The sequence below is a fragment of the Quercus lobata genome, chromosome 7 (genome assembly GCF_001633185.2).
Source record: "Quercus lobata isolate SW786 chromosome 7, ValleyOak3.0 Primary Assembly, whole genome shotgun sequence".
NCBI classification, from domain to species: Eukaryota; Viridiplantae; Streptophyta; class Magnoliopsida; order Fagales; family Fagaceae; genus Quercus; species Quercus lobata.
In genome coordinates, this window is record NC_044910.1 from 10,103,035 (window position 1) to 10,130,707 (window position 27,673).

Genomic DNA, 27,673 nt, shown 5'->3' on the forward strand with positions numbered 1-27,673 from the left:
AACATCCATCAAGCTCTTCTACACAACTCCACCACCCCCCCCCCCTGTGCGTGCGGCCCCTCCCAAAAATAATAATAATAACAATGAAGATAAAATAAGAATCAGCCATCAACTTCAACAAATGATTTCAAACTGGCTTCCAAGTCAACTCAAGTAGTGTGTGCCATTGGCTGGTATTATACTTCCACACTCAACTGAGCAACTACATTTTTCTTTTTATTTTTCCATGTTACAAGATTTCATTATAAAAATGTACAATACCCTCTGATGGACCATCCTACCCAATTTGCATCAACGAAACCAGACACCTTGAGATTGACCATTCTTTTTAAACAATATGACAAATTGGGGCCCTATTCAGATATCTAACAGTCCAAATATAAGCATCCCAATGTGAGAGTCTTCGGGCTTCTAGGAACCGGCTTACCACACTAACGACATATGAGGTATCTGTACTCATGATAGAGACATAGTTGAGCTTCCTAAACAATTGACATTATCAGTTAGGATCCAAAAAAAGGTCTCCATTATCTCTAAATTTTTATGACTCTATTGAGTTTCTGATTTGAATATGATGAATCAACAGTAGTCCCGAAAGCAAAGGCTGTTAGGACTTAGGATATGGTGAATTTAAACATTTAACCATGATTTTAGCACTCCTCCAAACATGTGTGCCCAAGCTCCACTTAGTGAATGGGACCCAGCAGATGGGAATTTTTAACTTCTTAAATGAGAGGTAGAGTGGACGTAGGGTTAGAACTTATAACCACCTAATACCATGATAAATTACCAACCATCCTAAAAGCTTAAGCTTTTAAGAAATAGTGAATTTAATTATTTAACTATGATTCTAACAGAATCCATAGGAGTGTCAACAAGACAAAACCCAACAATCCAATCTCTTAAATTGATGCCTTACCTATACCTTGCAACTTCAATTTCCAAGAAATATTGAAGTATGCCAAGATCGTTAGTGTGAAAGTAGTGTGGTAAAGATAGTTTCAATCTAGTAATGTCTTCATCGCCATTTCTAGTAAATATTATATCGTACTCATAAACAATATCATTGTGTAAGTGGAATACTGAATGATATGTCTGACAACGATGGACACCAAATTTTATGACAATTTCAGAAAATTTTCCTAAAACCATGCTCTTAGTAACTGCTTGAGACCTTATAATACTTTCTTCAACTTGCAGACATGGCCCGAACACTTCACATGAGCAAAAACACAATTGGTAGCTATACTTCCTTGAGCAAATGACCATGTAGAAATGCATTCTTTACATCATGATAATATAGACGCTAGTTAAGATTGACAGCAAAAGAGATTAGGACGTGAACAAAAGAGATTTTAGCCACAGGGCAGTACCACTTATACAGCACATTGTACATACCCATATAATATTCTCTCTCTAATTCTCTAACACTAGTCAATAAAATTCAACCTAAAACCGAAGAAGCATTAATATCAATGTCAATGCTAACTGCATTCTGTAGCAACTACCCCGAATTATCAAGAGCCATTACCTCTGGATCTGCTAGTAAAATATCATCCAGAACAGGACCATTAGTATGAACATCTTGATTCCTGATTTCAGTACTACTCCATTTTGGTAACCCAACATTCTGGAAATAAAAGAGAAGGCATTCAAATATAAGAAATAAAATAGGCATGTATTAAAGCAATTACACATGATAAGAATATAAGATAAATACGTACTGATAGAATGTAACTGAGATCAAGATGTTGGGTTTTCATTAGAGAGATATCTCGTGGTCTTAATAAATCTGTCCTACCAATAATATCATCCAACTTCTCATATCCCAGTTGTGCCAACATGCCTCTTACCTGGCCAAAATAAGTAAATAGTTGATTAACCTATAAGAAAATGAACCTCGAAGGGCTTTAACCCGAAGTATGGTCAAAACAGTTGGGAGAAAATTCAAAGTAAAGAACAGATCAAATCAAGGACCATAAAATTTGAAGACAAATCCCATCAGGAAAAAAAAAAAAACCAAACGGATTACCTCCTCAGCAACATATAAAAAGAAGTTGACAAGATCACCAGGCACACCAGGGAACCGAGCACGCAGTTCTTCTCTCTGAAGTAAAATGAATTTTAAATAGTGGGGAAAAGAAAAGTACTCCCACATTTGCTGGAAAAGAGCACAAGAAATAAAAACATGAACTAACAAATCAGCCTTATTACCTGACTGGCAACGCCAACAGGACAATTATTTGTGTGGCAAATTCGGGCCATCACACAACCAGTAGCAATCATTGCCACAGAACCAAACCCATATTCATCAGCACCCATAGCTGCAGCTGTTAGGACATCAACTCCACTTTTAAAGCCACCATCAACTCTGAGAATGACCCTTTCCCTTAGACCATTTTCAATAAGTGTCTGTAAAAAATCATCATAAATCAAATAGTAAATACAGTCTGTCCAAAGAGAATCAAAACAAGCGACTTCCACCATTTAGCTCATATATGTAAAATAATAACCTGGTGTGTCTCTGTAAGTCCAAGTTCCCAGGGACCACCAGCATGCTTGATGGAACTTATAGGGCTGGCTCCAGTTCCACCATCATGCCCTGATATCTGCCAAGCAAATTAAGAGTAATCGGTAAAATATCAAAATGCTTATGTTGCACTGAGAGTTTTAAGGGTTGTAGACGCAATCTTTAGCTACTAGTGACCCTTGGCAGTCCACAAATAATTAGATCAAGAACATTATTTAAAAATGCAATGGAGCACCAGATATCATCTAAGATGCAAAATATATAACATTATGTTCCCCAAAAAATGATCTATAAAGATTCATATTTTTACAGGTACACAAATTATTGAGATTATGATATTTTGATAATAGGGCAAAGAATAGAGAAATGATACCACAGACATTTAAGATAGTTTCATTGCTCAAAACATAAATATGATAACGGATAATCTACCTGTATAACATCAGCATTACCCTTTGCAACCCCAGAAGCAACAGTGCCAATTCCTGCTTCTGCCACTAGCTTTACCGACACCTTAGCCTTAGGATTGACCTATTCAATCAGTAGAAATTAGTTATCATTTCTATTAGTGTTTAGTACCTCTGTCTTACTAGGAAAATCTGAAGATTAGATATGCTGCAGATAATCACCTGATGAAGGTCAAAGATCAATTGGGCAAGATCTTCTATGGAATAGATGTCGTGGTGAGGAGGTGGAGAAATAAGTGGAACCCCAGGTTTAGAATTTCTTAACCTTGCAATATATGCACTAACTTTTTTCCCAGGCAATTGACCACCTTCACCAGGCTTTGCACCTTGTGCAATTTTGATTTCTAATTGATCAGCATTGGCTAAGAACATTGGAGTGACACCAAAACGTCCTGAAGCAACCTGAATATGACACAGCAAAGTTTTGTAAAGCATTGATTATATTTAAATACATAGTAGGAAGCTACTTCTAATCAATTCAAGAAAGAATAGCCTCATGAATATGATGAAAAGATCATGACCTTCCCATTAAGGAAAATTATTCAAATAGTAGACTACAGTGCTAACAATTGAATTATATAGTCAGATTGCAGAAACCATGTTAATCTATGAAGTTATTTTAAAGAAAAAGTTCAATGAAGTGACCTGTTTGATAGCACTTGTAGCTGTATCCCCATTTTGAAGACCTTTGAGATGAGGAAGCGTTGGCGAGTACCCATCAAAAACATCAGTAAGTGGTCTCCAGCGAATGGGATCCTGGATGCAAAAACGAACAAAGTATATTATAATTATCATTTTCAAATCTTGTTTCAACTTGGCTGAACGAAACTAAAGAGGACCTAAAGTGATATACTTGAAGTCACTAGTGTAGGATCAACTTATAATAGTGGGAAAACTACCTCACCACCTTCTCCGGAATTAGATTTTCCACCTAATCTATTCATAGCAATAGCAATGGCTTCATGAGTTTCTCTTGAAATAGCTCCAAGTGACATCCCACCAGTGCAAAACCTTAGCACAATAGATACAGCAGGCTCAACCTTTCCCACAGGAATGGGAGTGCGATCACTTTTGAACTCAAGAAGATCACGAAGAACCTACAGTCAAAAAAAGAGATTAAAGTCAACTTCATATGATAATAGAATGTTGATTTTCAATAATTTTAGTAAAATATCAGAAAAGGATGAAAAATAATAAATGACTTCAGCACTCACATTAACAGGTCGGTTAGCCAAATGTTGCTGATAAACTGAAAACGCACTTTCACTCTTTTGGCGAACAGCTTTATGGAGTAATTTTGACATCTCAGGGTTGTTTCCATGATACTCCCCTTAAAAAAATTAAAAGAAAATAAAGTAGAGCAGTTAGACTTTCAAGACGGTCCTAGGTAAGGCAAAAGCATAATGAACAAATACAACCCATGCTATCAGCTTTCAAAGATATTCAAAGATATAGACATGAAATTCCATCATTCTAACTAATAGTGGAATAGTTTGTATGGATTTCAATTAAAAGCAACATATTGATTCACTTCTAGCAGCAATAATTTCCTGAAATTTTCAATAAAGGATCCAATTGTATAAATTATGTAGCTAGTCCTTGCGTTGCATAAAAATGTCTCCACCCCAACCAAAATAAAAATAAAAATAAAAGTAAAAACATGTGATACCTCCTGGTCTGAATTGTATAAATCCAAAATTTTCTAGTCTTTTAGCTGTATCCTCAGAGAATGCCTTCACCCAAAAAGATAAAGTCTCCCTAGCCAGCTGCAAAAAAGGAGTATTTCCAGAAAACATAATCAATTGACATAAACATCAACAGTAAGATGCACCATTATTATACCAGGGGGAAAAAAGAGATTAAAGTTTGGGAAGACTGTATGAACATAGTGTAAGCCACCAAAGGCAAATGATTTGTTAGATTTCTTGGTCCCAAAGTTAAAGTTAGAAGCTCATAATTTGTTTATCCTACTCACATAAGTTCTCATCAAAAACTGAGCTCAGCTGCATTAGGATTTTGTCATTCTGGATCCTTTAATCTTCTATGCAGAGCAAATGATATACCCAATTATTAAATTAGTACTACTCTTACAACTAAATTGAACTCTACACTATTACAATTGAGAAGAAACAACAGATAAACTTTATAGGTCACAACAAAACGTAACCATATCCGTAGAACTTGTACACTCCGGGAATTGGATGTTACAACTTTGTCAAAGTAATATGATACCCACAAACTGAAAGCAATTATAATAAGACATGGCAATTCAACAATCTTATTTCCCTGTTCTCACGTAACAAAGAGAATTTGAGTCCTCCTGGATATGTGGTTCTCAGTGCAGTCATTTCTCAAATGCAAAGTCAATGTAATTGAAATTAAAAATTTACATGCCTCTAAGTCCTTCCCCAGAAGTTACCATCTGCCAGCACTATCACATTAGTGTTGGTCATCAAGATTTTCAAGATACAGGTGAGGACTCTTTACAGTGGATTAAATGCATTTCACACAAATTACAAATTCCTATGTTATTCCTGAAGAGAACACCTTTTCAAGATCTTTAATGAGTGTTGTAAAAATCATTTAAGAGTTAGTTTCCAGAATAATTACACATTATGCTGTTAAAAATGCTTAGAATTTGAATTTTAAAACATATTTTAGACAACACTATATTTAAAATTATAAATTCTAACTGCTTCAAAAAAAAACTTATACATACTCATATTGTAGCTTAGAATTAATAATTTGACCACTATGGATGATATTTTTATATAACAAAACACCTGAAAAGTTGAATTTAAGTGTTACATTGGTTATTCTCACAAATAGAATTCACTTGACGTTTCCTACCTAAAAAGTGGGGGTTAGAACTCTCATGTTTTATAGGAATCAAAAGGTTCATGGAAATTTTAATTCTCAAGAATTTTCTCAAATAAATAGCCAAAAATTAACAATCTTCATCCCAAATTCCTATAAAATGGGCATATCCTAACAATGTGCTTGGGCTCAGAATTAATAAACAGCTCTTAGGCATTTGACAGAATTTAAACTTCTGCCATAGAATGTTTCTTGTGTGGGTGTGTTGGGAGGAAGAAATTTTAAATTTCAACGGAGAATTTTAGACTGGATTTGAGGGCTCAAATTTCTATTTATAAAATTCCACCTGTATAGACATTTTTTCCAAATTCGCTTTGCTCTCTTACTCACTCACCACCTCCTTTCCATGCCCACATCCAATCTAAGCGGTAAAACAAATCATTCTTGAATACCCCAGAACTGCTTTAGTGTTACTTTACAGTTCATACAAGTTCACCTTTGACTCCTCCCAGTGTGCCCTCTACAGATGCTCTGTCTCCTCCCACCTTGATCAGCTCACTGCTGACCGAGTCCAACCAGTACTCTGGAAAGTTGCCATCAGCGGCTATATAGCCTAAGTCATATTCATTGTGGTTCTCATTGAAGCTCTCTCGCCAACATATCACTTCAATTGATTCATCAAACTCATCCAGAGCTTCTCTTCCAATGTGTTTGCCAGTTAAAGATAATCATGGTTACTGGGGTTATTTATCTGTGTAGTTGATTTAGGCTTGGGTTAACCATGATCAGAAGTAGTCCCAATTCAATGGTAGTGAGTTACAGAGGGAATTCTTTATTTGGAAGATGAAAATTAGAATTTCTTTCACTGACTTTTTATTTTTAAATTTGTTGTTAGGCTTTGTTTTTTACTTTGCTTATTTTGCTTCTTTTTTAAGCCACACCCTTTTTTTTGGTACAATTCTACTTTTGTTCAAATTCTTTTTTAAGCCACCAGAAATAAGCTATATGGTATAGGCATATACCAAACCAACAAGAATTTCATAGAGCTGATGAATGTTATTTCCTTTTCTATATGATATCCAAACAATGAAATTAATATTTGGTGGGAGTTTAAATAATGGAACGATAAACCCCATCATTTTAGATTTTCCGTAAAATATGAATTCCTTTATCTAAAGCCAATATAAAGGAAAATATATTCAATCACAAGACCAAGGGCTTCATTTAAGTTTTCCTTACCTCATCAAAAGTTAATCCACCAATTTTTGAGACACTTCCACAAAATGAAAGATCAACAATCTCCTTCCCTAATCCATAAATCTCAAATATCTGTGCACCACAATAACTATAAGACCAGAAACTAGTAAGTGAAGTTGCCAACATGACTACATAAATTATGAACTTAAAAAGCACAGCTGTAAACTGACCTATTTAAAACAAAAAACAAACAATGTGGACCATGTAAATCAAATAATTATTGTGGCACAACTTATATAACTGAAATAAATAAATAAAAAATAAAAAGAGTTAATACCTAGAAAGCAATGAGATTCCCATTTTGGAAAGAATTTTGAGAAGACCGGATTTAACAGCCTGAAATAATTAGAAGCAATCAGTATAAAATAGTAAAGCAATGGAATAGAGCAACATTTTTTCCTATTGAAACCACAGATAAACCAGAAGTGGATAATTCTTAAGGTAGAACTCACTAAAATGAATCATCAGACGACCCAATGCCCAGAAATTTTATAGAAAAGTAAAACAGAGAGATAATGAATACACTTTCCATAAAAATCCAAGCTAAAGATACCAGACATACAGTCTTTGTTACATTGCACTTCTGTTCTTTAACCTACAACTGTTCGTGAGTGCATGCATGCATGGCACATGCAAACATGTAACTTCATGTTCCTATATCTCTTCCCAGTCCATATATTTTGAGGTCAAAGTTATAAAATTATATATTGTAGTATAATATCTGCAATATAATATATATAAAATATGCAGGCAATAAACGGGTTTCCAACATAATCACACAACATTGTGTGTGCTTTGGTAACCTTGTACATCCAAAAACTCATAGATCCTCTTTTGAAATACGCACGGTAGTCAAAGGCATGCCAGGCAACTTTAATGATGCACTCGCCTTTAGATCATAGGCAAGCAAGGCAATCACCTTAAACCATGAAAAAGGCGCTAAGGTGAAAGCCTAAGTCTTTTTTTTTTTTTTTTGGTTCTTTTTTTTTTCCAAGAGCTTGTAAACCTATGTCATTATTAATTTATAGAAGCTTGTTGTCAACTTATTGTTAGATTAATTATTTACAAAGGCTTTTTGTAAAACATTAATTAATTTCTAGATGCTTGCTGTAACACCTATTTCTAAAGTAATTAATAGAGCCTAAACCATATTAAATCTATTTTGGAATTAAATGCTAGACCTAATCTTCACGCAACACATGTCAAAAACAATTGATTGTAACATTTCAATACATTAGATACATATGATTTTGGAGTGGGAGAGACGAGTTGAAAAGAGGATTCCTCTCTTTTTTTTTTTTTTTTGATAGTTAATAAGACTTTTATAGAAAAAATTGAACATCATGTTCAAGATAATGAACACTCTGAACAAGAAACAAATACAAGTTCAAGAACTAAAGCTAACAGATTGTAAGAATTCAGAAATTGAAACACAATGCATAAAACCCCAAATACAAGCCCACTGAAACAAAGCGCTGAAGAGAAGAGATTTTAAGAGGTCTAAGGGTCTCTCATTGTCTTTAAAGGTGCAAATATTACATTCTTGCCAAACTAACCACATTAAACATGTCGGGACCATATTCCATATGGTTGACAGGTGCTTTCCAAACCAATTTCTCCAAGCAAAAAGAAGAGAGCTAACCGTTCTCGGCATTACCCACTGAATCCTAAACGCCTCAAAAACTGCACTCCATAGAGCATAAGAAACCTTACAATGGAGCAGAAGATGATCCACAGATTCCCCATCACAACAACATGAGCAACACCTATTAACCACAAACTGACCTCTCTACATTATCAATGGTGAGTATCCCACCCCTAGCTATTGTCCATAAAAAGAAAGAACACGTTTAGGCACCTTTGCACACCAAATGCACTCCCAAGGAAACACATCAATGGGAGGACCAGACAATAGCTTATAGTAAGGGAGCAGATCAAACACACACACACCACGATTCCTCACTTTTTTCTCTCATTCAAAACCATGAATGAGACTATCATCTCATACAACTCCTAAGTTATAAAAGAAAATGGAACTCATCTTCTTTCCTTTTTTGATTACCTTCCCGGCATATGTATAATGTCAAATCCATTAAATTTCTCAAAAGGATTACTAATCCTTAACTTTTTGATGAATCCTTTATCAATGGTTGTGAATGACTAATTTTTCTCAATCTTTTCAACCTTGGTTCCAAAGGAAGGTTCCAAAAGAGCAAGTCAAAAAAATTGAGAAATAGAACCATTTGATTGATTTGTAAATTCTATATGTATTAACTATATTTATTACTTGGTGCTTCGATTTAATTCAGCTAGTGCCATGTTCTAATACCAAACGTAAGTTTAAGAGTGATCATTAAAACATAAAAGCATAATAATTTGTTTTGTTTGCATATTGCATTGCCTTTCAGCTATACTAAATTGTTTTTATTGAACATAAAAATGATCTACCTAGTTGCCCTTAACAAATCTAGACAAATATGTTAAAATTTTTCCTTTAATATCAAATAAGCAATGAAAATAAATATGAAAACAACTATAAAAACAGCATAAGAACCAATCTAATAAACAATTCACAATAATTAACTAAATATTTCTACGCAAGTCCCTATTTTTTTGCTTGGTAAGTGTGGGGGATAGAACCCCAGTACAAGTGGTTACAAAGGAACCCAGGTGCCACTTGGCTACAAGACCATTGGCAAGTTTTAACGCACTTGACATAAATGCCTGGATTGAATTGGGCCAACACATGCTGTGGGAACAATATTACATGAATTGCATTAGAAAATTACAGCAAAATATTTTCATCCCTAAAATATTCCTTCTAATATTGATGTACTGACCTTGCAAAAGTTCTTTTGAGCCTGCTCAATTGTTACAGTAGGCATCTTTCCATTCCTCATCAAATTTACGGTTTTATTACTCAGACGCCACTGTCGGCATGTTTCTAGTGCCAAGTATGGACATATGGCACTGAAAAAATAATTCAAGAGATATAGTGTTAAGCATTTTCAAGATAAAAAATAGAAGTAAAAGTATCAACAAGCCTAAATAATGGAATCAAGATGAAGAAGAGGATTCTGATTCAGAGGGATGTAGAACCCTCTAAGATCTTTTCATAAGACAGTTTGGTCAAGTTTTTAATGAATGAACTATGGGAATTCTTGACAAGCATTAACACAACCGAACATGCATGTAAAACAGGAACAGGAGTTAATATACATTTAAAGCATTTTTACAATATTCTACACTGTTAGAGGGATTTAATCAGCTACTGAGACATTTCCAGAAAGTAATCTTGTGCCTGCAACTTATAGCTTTACTTTCAAGAAAATATTCCTACTTTTTTTTTTATAAGTAATAAAAAACTGTTCCTACATTTACAGAAATACACTTTGTTCTATTTTATGTATGCAGTACAAATGCCAAGAGCCTCATGGCTCAGTATCATTGTATGCTCCTCTCCATGGAGAGATTATGGGTTCAAATCCCCCTCCCCATTTGTAAGTAAAAAAAAGTTAAAGCAGTCAAAAAAAAAAAAAAATTTTGCAATAATTAAATTATAATATATATTGATTATTAATTTTTTGCTTCCCACAATGGGATCAGCTATAAACGATCTATTTTTTTTCAAAGGTGTCAACTATAAAGGATCTATGAAATTGTCTAAGATAATGCAACTAACACACAGAAAGTGAATTTATCTGAGAACATTTTAGAGTAACTGGTATCAGACCAAACAAAATAATGCTTTAAGAAAATATTAACAAGAAACAATATTTGTTAATTTTTTTCAACAAATAAAAAGAAATCCATTATTTACAAATTTTCACAAGGGAAAAATGACCTTGCACCAAATCCAACCAAACAGGCAAACTGATGAGTGCTGAAGCATTGTGCAGTGTCTGCAACAATAGAAGCTGACATTCGCAATCCATTCTGAATAAGATGCTGATGAACCGCACCAACAGCCAGAAGTATTGGAACTGCCGGACGAGTTGGTTCCTGGAAGAAAAAGAAACAACGCATTGCTCCAAAATAAGAAAATCAGTCTACAAAAAAGTTTCCTCACAGGCTTTAATGAGGATTACGTTAAAGTACCACACACACGCACATATATATGTGTGTGTGTGTGTGTGTTTACGTAAAAACTCATGCATACACACTAGAACATGAGCCACTATGTGTAGGACAAATGGCAATCATTTTCATAACATACAATATTTTATAAAGCCATAAAACTTTATCAAGAAAAATGCTGGACAACGAATAATAATCAGGAAGTTCAAACATCGATATGATCAGGAATAATGCTAGTAGTGAACTAGAAAAGTTTCTGTTCAATGGTCATTTAACTAAATATAATTTTTTTTTAACTTAATAAATTTAACTCATGCTCACAGTAGGTATAAACTCTCAGTGAGATAAAAAAAGGATTGAGATATAAAAACAAAGATAACTTCAGGATGAATACAGAGGTAAGGTGAAAGTTTTTTACCAGCACATCAGAACGGTCTGACAGAACAAGCAGTTGGGAACCATTTCGAACAGCTTCATCAGCAGCTTCACAAAGCTTATTTAGTGTCTTTTCCAAGGAACCATCAACTCCTTTACGAATATCAAAAAATGTTGGCAAAACTTGGGGTTTCAAAGAGGGATCATTTAGCAAGGACTCAAGCTCCCCTTCATTCAGTACGGGACTGGACAAAATAACCTGCTCCATGGCAAAAAATTAATAAAGTGCAGTTCAAAATTTGAAAACTGAAAGCATTACATTATCATTTTACCTAAAACTCAATTCAAAATAATTGTTAAAAACACCATTAATATGGCAGAAAGAGAGATCCTAACAAACCTGTGAAGCATTTTCAGGTCCAACCTCTAAAATATTTCTTCGCTTCCCAATATTGATTTCGAGAGACATGACTAGTCCTTCTCTAAGAGGGTCAATAGCTGGATTTGTAACCTGCAGATAACACGAATGAAAAACCAGTTCAAATATAAAATTAACATCAATAATTCATCAAAAAGCCAATTGCAAGCTAAAATCCTTAAAATGATAGCAAAGAAACACCATAATATTTAGAATGGTTTACATAATATAATTTAATATATACTATTCTCATGTCCATAAGAACAATTCTTATGAAGCCTGCAGATTAATGTGAAAAAAAATACATCAGCAACTTGCAGCTTCACCAGGGAAAAAGTTCATAAGAGAAACTGAAAATTTTAACAGTACCAGTCTAGATTTTCCCATCGAATAGATAACTCTCTAGAGAAGAAATTTGAAATGCACTTGACTATGTCATCTTGATGGGCACAGTTCTGGACAAGAGGGCCCTCAAGATATTGTAGGGCCAACTGCAGAGTGGGTGGGTGTGAGATGGAGAGGGATATTTGGTTTTGAGACAAGATTGATCAACAAGTGGCCACACTGCAGAACTACATCTATCTTATACAATCTCACCACATCCAATGCAAAGTTACCCAGTTGTTGATAGCAAGGCACAACGTAAACATGCAAAGCCCATCCCAAAACATTCAAACACTGGGATGCATGATCATTCCAGGGCATAATACCCTAAAACAGGTCAAGCTTTATATACAAATTCTTTGCCCATACGCTTGAGTGGAGGCAAGCATGAAACAATGTCTGGAGTAAGTTTTATATGAAACTTAGTAAATCAGTGGTTCCTATTTGGGGCCCATGACCTGAAAACTGCAGGTCCAAATCCTTCATCAGCCAATCAAGGCTAGTGAAGCAAAAAAGGCCCCAGACCAGGAGACATGAGGCTGGCCAAATCTCCCAGTTTCACACAATAACCCGTGCAAACCAACACTAAGTAAATTATAGCATACCTGTGCAAACCGCTGCTTAAAATAATCATAAAGCATGTGTGGCTTCTGAGACAAAATTGCCAGTGGAATATCATCTCCCATGCAAAATGTAGGCTCCTTCCCTTGTGAAGCCATAGTTTCAATAACCAATTGCACATCTTCGCTTGAGTAGCCAAATGCCCTAGTCCCATCAAGTACAAAACAATGAACAACATTTAAAATGGAGACTATTGCAAGAATGTATTCAAACTAACTTCTTGGCCATCACCAAATTACTGATGATAACTATTAATTTGTCTAATAAAAAACTTGAGGTAGTCATACCGGGATCAATTAACAAAGTAACGCAATCAGTCTCAATATATAGTACCAATATGATACTTAACAAGGAAATACAATCTATCCAGTCTTCTGAATGTGATTCCCATCAACCACTTTATTACATTGCACCATAAACAGAAAATGAACATACCAGATCAGCACAAAGACGAGTGTGAACACAAATATCACTGCATAATACCTACAATTCATTGGCTTCCCAAAAGTAGGGGCAAAAGAAATGCGATTCACCTACTTTTGTATCACAGCCATTATTAAAGATTGAGGATTTTATCTCTAAGGAACTTCATCCAAATTGCAGATTAATCCATATACTAAAGTATTATTAGTACACAAACACACATGCATATGCATCATCAATAACACCAAAGAAATAGAGTTCCAGAAAAAAAAAAAAAAAAAAAAAAAAAAAAAAAAAAAAAAAAAAAAAGAGTGAGGAAGAAGAAGAAGCTAGCAAGCATTTTCTCCTCTTTGTACCGCCACCACCACTTTTAAAATAGTGGGTACATTATTTAACAAACTTCATCATAATCCCAGGCTAATCAATAGTGTGAAGGTTTCTTAGGAAATAAAATTAGTAAGCAAGATACCCTCTTCTCTTTGTTCATTTAAGTATATAAACTTTACTGCTATTCCTAAAGGTCATACACAATGCACAAGACATCCACTTTTGTGAGGTCTAAGAGAAGGTGATAAGTAGTAAATCTCAAGGAGTTGGCTTATTAGTGGTTCCTAAGGTCTCATGATATCCATGAGATCTTGAGTTCAAAACCTCTTGCTAGCATCTTGGGGTCACCCCCAAGAGATTGCTCCTTGTAATTACCCAGTGTGTCTAGAACAGGAGGATTGCACATGGCCAAAGGAATAGTCAAGAGGTACTCGAAGAGGTCTAGACACCCTTGTTATAAAAAATAAATAAATAAAAAAGAATGGGTAAGTAGTTAGCCTTACCCCAATTTTGAAGATGCTGATTTCCATACTATTTTTTTTTTTTGATAGGTAATAAGACTTTTATTAAAATAAATTGAACATCATGTTCACGATGGTGAACACTTTGAACAATGAAACAAATACAAGAAGATCAAGAGCTAAAAGAAATAGAAGCTAAAAAATCAGCTACAACAGTACAATTCGTACACCCTCAAATACGAGCCCAAAGAAACAGAGTACGAAAAAGTAAACATTTTAGATGTTCCAAAGTTCTCGCCTTGTCTTCAAAAATGCGGGCATTACGTTCCTGCCATACTAACCACATTAAACATGCCGGGACCATGTTCCAAATGATTGAAAGATGCTTTCCAAACCAGTTTCTCCAACTAAAGAAAAAAGATTTCACTGACCTTGGCATTACCCATTGAATCCCAAACGCTGCAAAAACTTCACACCATAAGGCATGAGAGAACTTACAGTGAAGAAGAAGGTGGTTCACTGATTCCCCATCACAACAACACAAGCAACACCTATTAACCAAAAACTGACCTTTCTTAATAAGGTTGTCAATAATGAGTATCCCATCATTAGATGCTGTCCATAAGAAGAAAGACACCCGTTTAGGCACCTTAGTACGCCATATACATTCCCAAGGAAAGGCATCAGTGGTAGGACTAGATAGTAGCTTATAAAAAGAGCGCACATCAAAAACACCAGATGTAGTCAATCTCCAGACCAGCTAATCCTCCCCCTCACCCCTCGGCATAGAGGAATAAATAAACTCAAAGAATGAGTAGACAGTGGTTGCCTGCCAATCCTGAGGACCATGACGAAACAATAAATTCCAGCTCCTACCTCCTTCTGAATTTGATACAACCAAGTCAGAGACCCATGCTTCTTTAGCAATAGAGCAATCATACATGGAAGGGAAGAGGTCCTTTAAAGGAGTAGGCCCACACCATGGGTCATGCCAAAATCTAACATGGCTGCCCTCCCCCATAGTAAACAAAATCTGGCTAAAGAACTTCCCTGTTCCTTCTTTAATACTCCTCCACATCCCACACCCGTGAGCACCTCTTACCCCTCTACTGCACCAACCTCCTCTCGCCTCTCCATATTTGTTTGCTATAACCTGACGCCATAATCTATGATTTTCTTTCCCAAACCGCCACAACCACTTCCCAAGCAAAGCCTTGTTAAACAGCCCAACTCTCCGGATTCCCAAACCACCACATTCAACTGGCAGGCATACCTTATCCCAAGCAACTAAAGGATATTTAAAAACATCCTCTGAGGCCCCCCAAAGGAAATTCCTCTGAATTCTTTCAATTCTTGCAGTCACAGCCTGAGGGATAGTAAATAACGATAAAAAGTAGGTGGGAAGACTCGATAGGGTACCTTTTAACAAAATAAGCCTACCTCCTTTCGACAAATACAGCCTTTTCCATCCAGCCAACCGTTTCTCCATTTTTTCAATAATAGGATTCCAAATTGATGAATCCTTATAATGTGCCCCAAGGGGCATGCCCAAATATCTCATAGGCAGAGTGCCCACCTTGCAACAAAGGATACGAGCCAAACCATTCAAATCCCCAACATCACCAACAGGAACAATCTCACTCTTGCCTACATTCACTTTTAGGCCTGTAATAGCTTCAAAGAAGATCAGCACCATCCGCACATATAATAACTGTTCCCTAGAAGCATCACAAAACAGTATAGTGTCATCAGCAAAAAGAAGGTGAGAAATATGGATACCCCCATGTCGATGAGACCCCGCTTTAAATCCACAAAGAAAACCACCATTTTCTGTCCTCTTCAATAGTCTACTCAACACTTCCATAATCATAAGAAATAGAAGTGGAGATAAAGGATCCCCTTGGCGAAGACCACGAGAACTACCAAAAAAGCCTGCAGGAGATCCATTAACCAGAACAGAGAATTTAACTGTAGAGATGCATGCCTTGATCCACCTACTCCACCTTGCCCCAAAGCCCATCCTTTCCATAAGGTAAAATAGTGCATTCCAGTTCACATGATCATAAGCCTTCTCAATGTCCAGCTTTATTATAACACCTGGAATACCACTCTTCAACCTGCTGTCTAAGCATTCATTAGCAACAAGAACTGAATCAAGGATTTGTCTCCCTCCCACAAAAGAGTTTTGAGAGTCGGATATCAGTTTATCCAAAACTCCTCGAAGCCTATGAGCCAACACCTTAGCCAACAGTTTATAAAGGCTGCCCACAAGACTAATAGGGCGAAAGTCTTTGATATTTACTGCATTAGTCTTCTTGGGGATCAAACAAAGAAACGAGGCATAAAGAGATTTCTCAAAAACACACTGACTGTGAAAATCTTTGAAGAAAGCCAAAATATCCCCTTCTAAAACACTCCAGCATTTCTGAAAGAATGCCATAGTAAACCCATCTGGCCCAGGGGCCTTATCGCCTTCCGCCTCCTTAAGAGCCTCAAGAATCTCCTCCTTCTCAAACTCTCTCTCCAACATAGACCTCTCAGTTTCGTCTAGACAAGCGAACTCTAACCCATCAATAGTAGGTCTCCAAGTTTCTGGTTCCTGATATAATCTCTTGTAAAAATCCACCACTTGATCCGTAACATCTGATTCCTCCTCAAAGAGAACGCCATCCACCTCCACTCCCCTAATCTGATTTGTTCGCCTATGGGAATTGGCAATTCTATGAAAGAATCGTGTGTTGTTATCACCTTCCTTGATAAAAAGAGCCTTGGATTTCTGCCTCCAAGAAATCTCTTCCAGGGAAGCTAGAAAATCTATATCAGATTTAACCACCAACCTTCTAGCCCTATCCTCTTGAGTCAACACCTGCATCTCTTCTCTCAAGTCAATGTCTAAGAGCTCTGTCAAAAGACTCTTTTTCCTAAAAGCTACATCACCAAAAACATTCTTGTTCCAATGCTTCAAATCCCTTTTAAGGGCTTTCAATTTACAAGCTAGAACATAACTTGGAGGTCCTATGAAATGATAACCATTCCACCAATGACGAACCATATCCACAAAACCCTCCACTAAAACCTATAACACATCACTTGGGCAGAGGGAACTTGCTATGGCCCCAAGGTTTGACCAATACTTTACCGCTATTTCTATAGGAGATAATTTCCAGGCAGAAATCATTGCACTTAGTGTGCAACATGATTCCAAATCAGCTCTGAACGTTCACAAAAATTTGTGTTCAAGAAAGCTGAAGGCCATGAAATTCTATTGCAAAGTTACTACTTTTAGCACGCACCCAATTCTTTTAACCAATGCATTTATTTGGCTTCAAAAATTTTCATTAACCAGGAAGATTTCCTTCCTTGCAAAGAAGAATGGATTGCATTTATAATCACATCACCATTAGTACAACAGAAACGCTCACGCCCAATTCCTTTAAACTAAATTGTTTCCAATTAATTTATTTGACTTCCAAATTTCAGTAACAAGGAAGACTGCCTTCATACCAAAGAATGGATCGCATTTATAATCACAACACCATAGGTATAACTGGAACCAAAATGAATTATCATTTGAGACACATCAATCAGGAATCATATATTTACACAATTGCAGATATATTATTAACAGAGTATAGGTGTCTAATAGGATTAAGAAAGAAACTTTAAGTTCCAAACTCCTAGACAGCATCTTAGGACCACCCCCAAGGGATTCCTCCTTGTAATTACTTGGTGTTTGTGGGACAAGGAGACTACATGCACCTAGGGGAATGGTCCGATTCATAGAGCTCTGAATACCCATGTTAGCCAAAATAAAAAATAAAAAATTAAGAAACATTCACAACATCTCTAACATCACAGTGCTCAGGGTCATCTCCAAACAGTTCATGAAGTAGAACACTTACTGTTGGTGTCTCAATATTGCATCATTGTCCATAATTGTTCCTGATAGGAAGTTCACAGGCTTCAGGGATCGCAAGTTTTCCTTTATCCACTTTCCAAATGGATTTGACAACGCTACTCGCTTTTTTACCTCCGTATTCTCATAAACCTGCAATCAGTATTATGTCATTAAGACACAAATCATCAAAATATGGTGTACCCTTTAGGAAAATTGGTCAACAATTTGGAATAAATAGAAAAGAAATGAAGAAAACTAACCTCACTTTTATTTATAATATTGAAATATAGTTTTTTAGTTTACATAAGATTCTTGATTAAGCCATGCATTGCACAGGCATAACACTACTGAATAATAAAATGAAATGCCATGCAAGAAACAACAATGACAATGCTGACTTTTACTACTGAATAATGTGACCTGTGAAGGAAACCCTCCAAAAATTCTTTTAAAAAAATAAAAATAAAAACCCCATAAAACGTAATTCTAATAAGTTTAAACAAACCAAAAAAAGAATCATCAGGAATGTTTTTATAAGTGATTGTCTTACAACAGCAATCAAAAATTAAAAGTTCTACAAATTTGATCATTCAGTAATTTACTCACTGGCTTCAATCCTGAACTTAATAGACAGCCATCACAAATAAATCCAATACCAACAATCATGCAATGGCACCAAGCAAAACCAAAATACAATGGTGTACAAACCTGTCCGCTGGTTAAATCAACAGCTATCATCATCCCTGGACCTAGACGGCCTTTCATTGTAACTTTCGACTCATCCATAGGTAGGACACCAACCTAAATAAGAACAAAAAGGAATGCTTAATATCTTAAGTACATTCATGGAACCTATTAATGTCCTCAATATACTTTTTCTTATTTTTTTGAGAAATTGACACAAATTCTTGCTAGAAGTAAATGCAACAATGGGCAAGAGGATTGTAGTTAAGACTGAACTGTTAATTAATAAGAGATTTCCTTGAGTACAGCCTGACATGACAGATGATCAAGAAAGGAGATCCAAATCTGAGTAAATTGGTTTCAAGAAAGCCAAAGAATTCTAAAAGCCAAACTAGAGGCTGATCCCCTGGATCAAAATATGAGACAGACTTATGCTCCAACCATCCACCTTTTATGGTTATACATCAATCATAAAGAAACTTTTGAGTTATAACCAATAGGCCCGGATTTCACAGTTTTTTGAAGGGCCAAGACACCCAATCCCTATCATCCATAGATGAGGCAGAATTGAACTCTAACCAGTAAATAATTTTACTCCACAAAAACTACCCCATAAACAATACAAAGTACAAGGTAGTCTAAAAAATTGTATCCTAAACATTACAAGTAAAAGATATTGAATTGGAGAACTCAGTGATAGTACCATTGTCACCAAGACCCAGGACAATTGACCATTCACAGAGTAATCTAAGAAACAAAAATCTGAACTGCACTTCCATAACTTCCACATCTTCAAAGCCACATCAAACACAAAGAAGCTATATTCCACACAGCAAACAAACATTTACCAAACCATTTCCCCCAACCAACCAGTAAATCAAATACTCTATGCAGCATCACCCAATTAGCTCCAAAGAGACAAAAAACATAGTCCAACAATGCATCAGCAAAATCACAATGAACCAACAAATGATCCACCAACTCCTGGCTACACCTACACAACCAATAAATGATTCCTAATTTTCTAAGATTACCATTAGTAGAAATCTTCCCCCAAGTTGTTGTTCAGACAATGAATGCTACCCTGCTTGGGGCTTTGGCACACTAAATTCCTCTCCATGGGAAAAAGATCTCCCTTGGGGCTCATAGCACACCACAGGAAGACCGCACATCAAACACCCTAATACCTCTGAAACTCCATCTCATTCTGTCAGGACCAGCACTCCTTGGCGTATTTGAATACAATAATCTATGCATGGAAGCAGTCCAATTCCCATCATTAAACTATGTTATGAATCAACATCCCAATGTCTCTCCCTACTGCATTACAAGTAAGAAGGTAAGAGAGCATCCCGGTTAGCTACCAAAGAGTAGAAAATTGAATACAACTCCTTCAAAGGTTGATCCCCACACCTACTATCATGCCAAATACCACATATACCACATATTCTCCACTCCCATCTCAAAACAAACAAGGTCAACAAATCTATCCCACCTTGTTCTAAGACTCTTCCATAAGCTACACCCATGAGTTCTTCACACAGGCTTCGTTGTCCAACCTCCTCCATTTACCCCATACTTTAAAGCAATGACCCGTCTCCACAAATAAAATATAAACATCATAATTCTTATGAAAAATTATCAAATTATGCATATTAAAAAAATCATATCAAAGGAAAAATGCAAAACACACCTCAGATGCAACATAGACAACATTGTCTGACGTCCGCCAATACCTAGCAGGGCGAAGTCCATTCCGATCTAGACATGCCCCCACTGTTTTTCCATCACTATGTCATAAGAATTAGAATAGCAACAATCAGAAAGAAGAATAACAAGTTTGCGAAAAAGAAATAAGAATGTCAAGAAAAAGAAGAGTAATTGATAGAACTGTCAACAGAGCAATATATCCTCCATAGGCTTCTAAAGAAAATTTAGGACATCAACAAATAATAATCACCGAGCCCCAGAAACATGTGTAATGCTATGCTAATACTGTACAACAAAGGCATTCATCACAAACTTCTATTCTTGATTTCACATCGGCTTTCTGCCACATAAATTGAACTTAATAACTACCACTTGTCCCAAAAGCTTAAGCTAATTGGAAATGGTGAATATAATCACTTAGCCATTACCTAACACTCATCCTCATGTGTGAGCCCAGACTCACCCTCCATATGTGGGGCCCAACACCTGGATTTGGAACTTTAAATGAGAAGTACACAGAGATAAGGTTCAAACTCAAGATCACTACTCTGATACTATAATAAAATACCATTTGTCACAAAAGCTAAGCTAATAAAAAATGAGAAATTTAATCACTTGACCAGTATAACAAAACTGAAGCAATGCAAAACAACTAATCTTTCTCCTCAGAAAAAGTTTTCTGTGGCACATTAATGTGACATGTGAAACTACAATTTTCCAAAAGAAACTAGTAGTCCAAAATAATCAGGTAATTATGATGCTAAGCACTAAAGAGATCTTTCAGCTAAACTTCCAGTATTCTGTATCCAAGGTGGCAGCAGAGATATAGCAGTATATCATCTGGCAATAAAGATGCTGCTATATTTGGCATTGGCCCACTAAAAGATTTACCATCCCCAATGTTAGTAAACTTCTTACTTTTTAGTTCCATTTTTTCTTTTTTCTTTTTTCTTTTTTCTTTTTTCTTTTTTTGGTTAATTAAAGCACTAAAGAGATCTTTCAGCTAAACTTCCAGTATTCTGTATCCAAGGTGGCAGCAGAGATATAGCAGTATATCATCTGGCAATAAAGATGCTGCTATATTTGGCATTGGCCCACTAAAAGATTTACCATCCCCAATTTTAGTAAACTTCTTACTTTTTAGTTCCACTTTTTCTTTTTTCTTTTTTTGGTTAATTAAGATTATCATATGTCAGTATGGGTTCTTGCAGTAGTAGAGATGCCATATCTAGCGGTGCCGAAGAAATCACCCTCCTACATTCATTTGGATTTATACAATATTCAGTTTTCCTAAGTACAAAAATTGTGTTGACTAGGAATTCTAAGTAAAGCAATATGATTCATATTGCTTGTTGAAAGTGACCAGTTAGGAGAAATCGCCTTCCTACATACAGTTGGATTTATATAATCTCTACACAATTAAAAAATAAGCCAATGATCAATGCCCTAACTCTCTCATCTTGGCCCATCAAAGTAGATTTGGAACACTTCAACCATTAGTTAATCTAGAAGTCAGTGCCAAGACTTTTTCTTTCCATTAAAGAAAAGTACAATAGTCCTTCTAATGCACTAGGTAGTTGTGATGGAAAATAACACAAGGGTTGGTACCCATCCAAGGCCCTTTGCACAGACTAAGGCCCATTTCAAGATTCCTATTTTATAAATAATGGTTTTGCTAATCAATGTCAGTGGCAAGAGAACTGCTGTTTCTTTAAAAATGCCTTTGGAAGCGTCACCTGAATAAAAGTAAAGCAGGCCCATCCCAAGCCTCCATCTGACCCTTGTAGTAGTCATAAAAGTCAGCCACCTAAGTAGAAAAGACAAAGTGATAGTTGTCAACAAGTGATATACATTCAAATTACATAAAGTTCACTGTAATGAAGACAATTACATAAGACATTTGTCCAAAAATCCTGAAGACTAGATCCAAATGAATGAATTCAAGTTGCTGGAATAAATATGACAAGACAAAAAAGGGTGTGAAGATTGAGTACTGAGGAAAGATATAATGGCCAAGGATGTTGGAGAAAATAAGGCCCAAAATAAAGGATATTGGAAAGATCATCATGTTGATAGAAGATGCAATTTTGGTATTTGGTCAGTTAATTTAGTTTGGGGAAATAAACTGAACAAACTTAACAACCACCGTAATGACTGGTGGTAGTCATAACAATGCATTAAAGTAAAAAAGTTGAAGAAAAATAGATAATCCACTACAAAGAGATTTTTTTTTTCCTATTTTTTTCAAATTATGTTGACACCTTACCGGAAGTGTCAACATAAATATACCTCAGGATATTTGATCATAAGAGTTGGATGATTCTTGTATGCCTCTGGGACAAGAATCATCAGAGCTTCCTCAGCAGTACGGCCACTCCTTATTAATAACTGAACAAAGCATAAAAAAAAATGAACTAGTATCAGGCCAAGATTAAGAAACTAGTGAAACTTAACATAGAAATACAAGAATGTCAAAACACCAACTCATATACTCAAATCAGGTGAGTTTTATAAATAACAAATGCTAATAGATAAATAGGTTGCCCTTAAGCCATAAAAGCAAATGTTTCAAAGAAAAAGTACAACAGATACAGAGAAAATTTCCAGCAGTTTATAATACCAGACAATCATGAAAAACATGGTCATATGAAGGATTCACACCAACCATGAAAGTTAAAAAATAACTCAACATGAATAGTCATTAAAAACATGCTCTTGCAGGCATCAATCAGGTGGTCGCATATCAGCATAAAATCAAACGGATCTTTCAAATTTGAAATCAATATTATATTGAAAGCATTTTGTTAAAATACATATACTATAATTTGTGACTAATGAACATTATGAATGGATTAAATGTTTAATATGTATGCTTAGTTGCAAAGATGGCAGTTTGTCATATAACTTACAAACTTAAAAGATTTTAGAGATAAATTCCACTAAGAGTATATATCTTCTGAAAGAACATTCAATTTTTGACATTTATTTCTGTTCAATAATTTAATTCTAAATAGTCACTGCCAACAAGGGCTCCAATGACATATATTAATAAAACAATGACATAAGTGATAGATCGTACTTCTGCTGCACTATCAAGATTTGCAGAGTCCGATGCCTTTGGGTTACCAAATGGACGAATTTCATTTTCACGCCCACGCCATACAGATGACTTCAATGAGCTTTCTCGAGATTGCATCCAGTTTAAGTTACCCTGCACAAAAATCACTGTCAAAATAAAGAAACTTAAAGTCTCTTTTTATTTTAGCTGAATTCAGTCTAACTTATATCTGCATTTTACAGCATAGTAGAACAGATAACAGCTAGAGCTAAGGAAACTGTAACCTGAATGGTATTGATTTCCCCATTATGTCCAAGAAATCTCATTGGTTGTGCAAGAGGCCATCTGGGACTAGTATTTGTGCTGTACCTTCGATGATAAATGGCAAAAGGGGATTTATAAAGATCACTTTGAAGGTCAGAATAAAATAACCCAAGAGCTTCAGAGCGAAGCATTCCCTTGTAAACTATTGTCTGATTGGACAAAGAACAGAAATAAAGCTCGCTTCCCCAAGTTTCTGAGCTTGCTGCTCTTTCAATCAATTTTCGGCAGATGTACAGTTCTCTTTCAATGTCTTCAACAGTCTCTTCTTTGACAGCTTTAACAAATACCTGCTGTATGTTGGGCATGGTTTCTCTGGCATAGTAACCAACTATAGAAGCATTCACAGGAACAGGCCTCCATCCAAGCACCTCAAGACCCTCTTGTTGAAAAGTATTTACAATAACTACAGAAGCAATTAAAATTAATCATCATTTAACAGATTACACATACAAAATTGAACATTTTCCAGACTTAGTGAATATTTCATGGAAATTGAGGAATTAATGATACTGAAAGAAACATTCAATAATATTTAATTCTATATCAGTGGGCATCAAGAAATATTTAGCATCCGACAAAAAGAAACAAAAGGAACACAAGAATCTAAAAGGACTGCAACCCTTTCTTTTTCTTCTCTTTTTTTTTTTTTTAAATCCTTTTTAAGTAGCCTGCCATGTCTTGGTAGGATTCGTGAAATTGAAAGCAACTATCACACGGAGACAGTCAAACTCACTGAATACCAATCTAGGTTTATTATCACAACCAAAACTCACCACAGCATGTGCAAGTTTATCTATTATTTGCACCAAGTAGCACATTAGAGATACCATTCTTTCAGATCATATTATCATCCCCAGCTTTGGTATAATTTTTCTCTTTTAATTATATAGGTGGATTGCTTATAGCTATTGAAAAGGTGGCATGCTGGAGGATAAGATCGTGGGATGCAAGACTCAGACCAACCAGGTTTGTGCGCAACTTAACAATCAGAAAAATATAGGTTTGTGCATATATGAGAAGAAATAAGAAGCCAATAGTTAACCAACAAAACGTAGAAAAACAAATCAATACATAAGGCTTGCGAAGGAGTTCTAGAACTGCTTCAAATATATAATTTTGAGCCACTGCCTATGATATACCTTAGTTCTACTAGAAAAATGGCTTATGGAAACTAAAGACGCTGCTTGTGTCTTCTGAACTTAAATATTCAGAAGGGCTATGCAGATTACAAGGAATAAGCCAACCCTGATGCCTGACATAATAACTTACAATTAAGACATAATTTGAACCCCAAATAATCCTGAAAAGTTCTGAGTTCTTGATTTTAATTATCTGTAAATATTTTCCTCAACATTACCATCTTAAAGATTTCTAACTTAGAATACAACTTGAAAATGATGATGTAATAATATATGAGTCAAATAAAGCATCAAAAACTTTTAAAAACCTGAAGAGGCTATTAGATCCTATTACCATGCCATAAACTAAAAATGGTCACTCATGAGTTTCAGAATATAACCTTCAGAACTCTCACTCTTCTAATTTCAAGTAAAAAAGAACCTCTGTCCACATTCCTAAGTTTTCATGGAATGCCAAAAGAACCAAGAATTATTGACTAAGAATTACATAATTCTCATCAATTAAACTAATAGTCAACTGGACTACTTTGTATTTATAACAAATAAGTGAAAATCAATGCTTAACATATATAAAAGCAAGAAGAGCCATCAAACAATCATTCATGATGAGATACTTGAGAAAACAAAAAGAATTAAGTAATAAGAATGATTAAAACTAATTAAAAATCACCTCTTTTGGCTTCTTTCAATAGGTCATCATCTTTGGGAAGGAAAATCATTCCAACAGCAGTATGCAATTTATCAAAGGGAGCAATCCCTTGCTCATTTCCCCAGCTGTTAAATAGTTCCCAAGGAATTGAAGTCATCACACCTGAACCATCACCAGAGTCATTATCTGCTCCACATCCCCCACGATGTTCCATACAGCCAAGAGCTGTAAGAGCATCCTTAATTATCCCATGCGATTCTTTATTTTCCAAATTGGCAATGAATCCAACCCCACAAGCTCCTCTCTCTGATAATATATCATCCAAGCTTGCAACCTGCTGAGCATGAAAACTGGATCATATAGACAGGACCACATGGAGCAGTTTATTTTACAGGAACAACAAATTTATATCATATCAAGCACAGTCCAATGGCAACAAGAAGTTGGATCCAAACAATTGACAGATATAAAAACAACATTCTATATAGATCCTCTAGTTTTTTTTTTTTTAATATATAGATAATGAATCCTCTAGCATATCAAGAATATTGCGTCTTCATTGATTATGAGGTCTTCAAACACTTTAAGAAATAAAAATGCAATTCTAGAATACTTGTCTCATTATACCAAGTTTAAAATTCTGTTCCAATGACTTTTCCGGTTTTACCTATTGGTTTGGAACTGAATATTTTGGTACCAAACAATTCTAGTGCACCGTTTCAGATATATATATATATATATATATGGTTTGGTTCAAGTTACGCCTGGTGTAACTCTAAGCAATATTACACCACCCAATAACTAGTTAATAAATTTATATTTTGAAAATTCCACCGCTGGATTACGTGTTCTATATGTTCTACCATGCATGCCAATTTTCATACTAATTAAATATTATTTACCATTCAATCTATAAACTCATATTTTATACATTATTTTAAACTACAAAAATTTGAATTTATATAGTTGATAGATGTCACTATTGATCTTTGATAATCTTGAAATTTTGCAAGCATGGAGAATATACAAAAATAATGTAATCCAACAGTCAATTTATTAAAATTCACATACAGTTAAAAAATATTGATTGGTGTAACATTACTTAAATTATACCAGGTGTAACTTGAATCCAACTCATATATATATATATATATATGTATGTATGTGTATGTATGTGTGTGTGTGTGTGTGTAACTCTAAAAATCCCATTAAACTCATAAGCTTGCCCAACCCAAACCCACAAATCCATGACAATCCAAAAACAAAGCCCACACACAAAAGCCAACAAAATTATCTTCGTCCATGTTATTTTTTAAATTTCTCTTTATCTCTCATTGCTTTTCTCTCTAACATTCCCAATCCTTTTCAATTCTCTTTCTTCACTCTACCTCTCTCTCTTAACTCTTCTTGTTTTCCTTACTTATTTTCTGACTATGCCCAAGCAAACCACTTTTTTCTCTTTCTTATCTCTCTTACCCTATCTTCGTTTCTCTCTCAAGTGTTATCTCTAAATAAATCCAAAGATTCCGAAATACCAACCCTATAATTTACATTGTGTCTCTTTTCTTCTCTCTTCCTAATGCTCTTCCAATCCTTTATCATTTTCTCATCTCCTCTATCTCTCTCTCTCCAATTTGGCCAGTTTCAAGAATGCCTCTCCCCTCTGAATTTTCTCTTCCAGAATCGCTAGCATTTGACACTGTCGTAACCAGCAACAAAATGAGCACTGAACAACCAAAAAAGGTCACTCAGGACCATAACACACGTTTTCCTCCCAAGATTTACTGGAACTTCCAGAACAGTCCAGTAAAGGTCAATATTTAAGGCAAGACAAATTATAGGGGTTAGTTGTATTGGTTTATGAAACAGTACGAAATATATCAGCATTCTGGCCAGTACAGAATAGCTTTCAAAGCATTGGTACCATTACTACAGCATTATAAAAGGAAAACTGAAAAGAGAAAATGAAAAAGATGACTTAGACGGGGGGAAAAACATGAGAAACTCAATGGCTTAAAATCATCTTATTTAGTTTTACCATCTAAAGAAGGATG

At 35.4% G+C, this 27,673-nt stretch overlaps 1 protein-coding gene across 1 annotated transcript in view; it reads right to left on the minus strand.

Annotated features, from left to right (window-relative positions):
* The window catches only part of LOC115952760 (ferredoxin-dependent glutamate synthase, chloroplastic), a 35,952-nt gene that overhangs the window by 3,572 nt on the left and 4,707 nt on the right, over positions 1-27,673 (minus strand). Inside the window, exons 2-27 of the mRNA XM_031070003.1 lie at positions 25,641-25,953; positions 23,792-24,234; positions 23,529-23,660; positions 22,739-22,837; positions 22,186-22,256; positions 20,433-20,529; positions 18,764-18,856; positions 18,060-18,205; positions 12,931-13,090; positions 11,924-12,034; positions 11,567-11,782; positions 10,916-11,073; positions 9,912-10,041; positions 7,349-7,407; positions 7,054-7,159; positions 4,667-4,763; positions 4,212-4,327; positions 3,897-4,094; positions 3,643-3,753; positions 3,160-3,399; positions 2,963-3,061; positions 2,514-2,609; positions 2,215-2,412; positions 2,033-2,107; positions 1,725-1,853; positions 1,532-1,630 (exon numbers count right to left, since the gene is read on the minus strand). Coding sequence (XP_030925863.1) covers positions 1,532-1,630; positions 1,725-1,853; positions 2,033-2,107; positions 2,215-2,412; positions 2,514-2,609; positions 2,963-3,061; positions 3,160-3,399; positions 3,643-3,753; positions 3,897-4,094; positions 4,212-4,327; positions 4,667-4,763; positions 7,054-7,159; positions 7,349-7,407; positions 9,912-10,041; positions 10,916-11,073; positions 11,567-11,782; positions 11,924-12,034; positions 12,931-13,090; positions 18,060-18,205; positions 18,764-18,856; positions 20,433-20,529; positions 22,186-22,256; positions 22,739-22,837; positions 23,529-23,660; positions 23,792-24,234; positions 25,641-25,953 — 3,792 coding nt within the window. The remainder of the gene's footprint in view (positions 1-1,531; positions 1,631-1,724; positions 1,854-2,032; positions 2,108-2,214; positions 2,413-2,513; positions 2,610-2,962; positions 3,062-3,159; positions 3,400-3,642; positions 3,754-3,896; positions 4,095-4,211; positions 4,328-4,666; positions 4,764-7,053; positions 7,160-7,348; positions 7,408-9,911; positions 10,042-10,915; positions 11,074-11,566; positions 11,783-11,923; positions 12,035-12,930; positions 13,091-18,059; positions 18,206-18,763; positions 18,857-20,432; positions 20,530-22,185; positions 22,257-22,738; positions 22,838-23,528; positions 23,661-23,791; positions 24,235-25,640; positions 25,954-27,673) is intronic.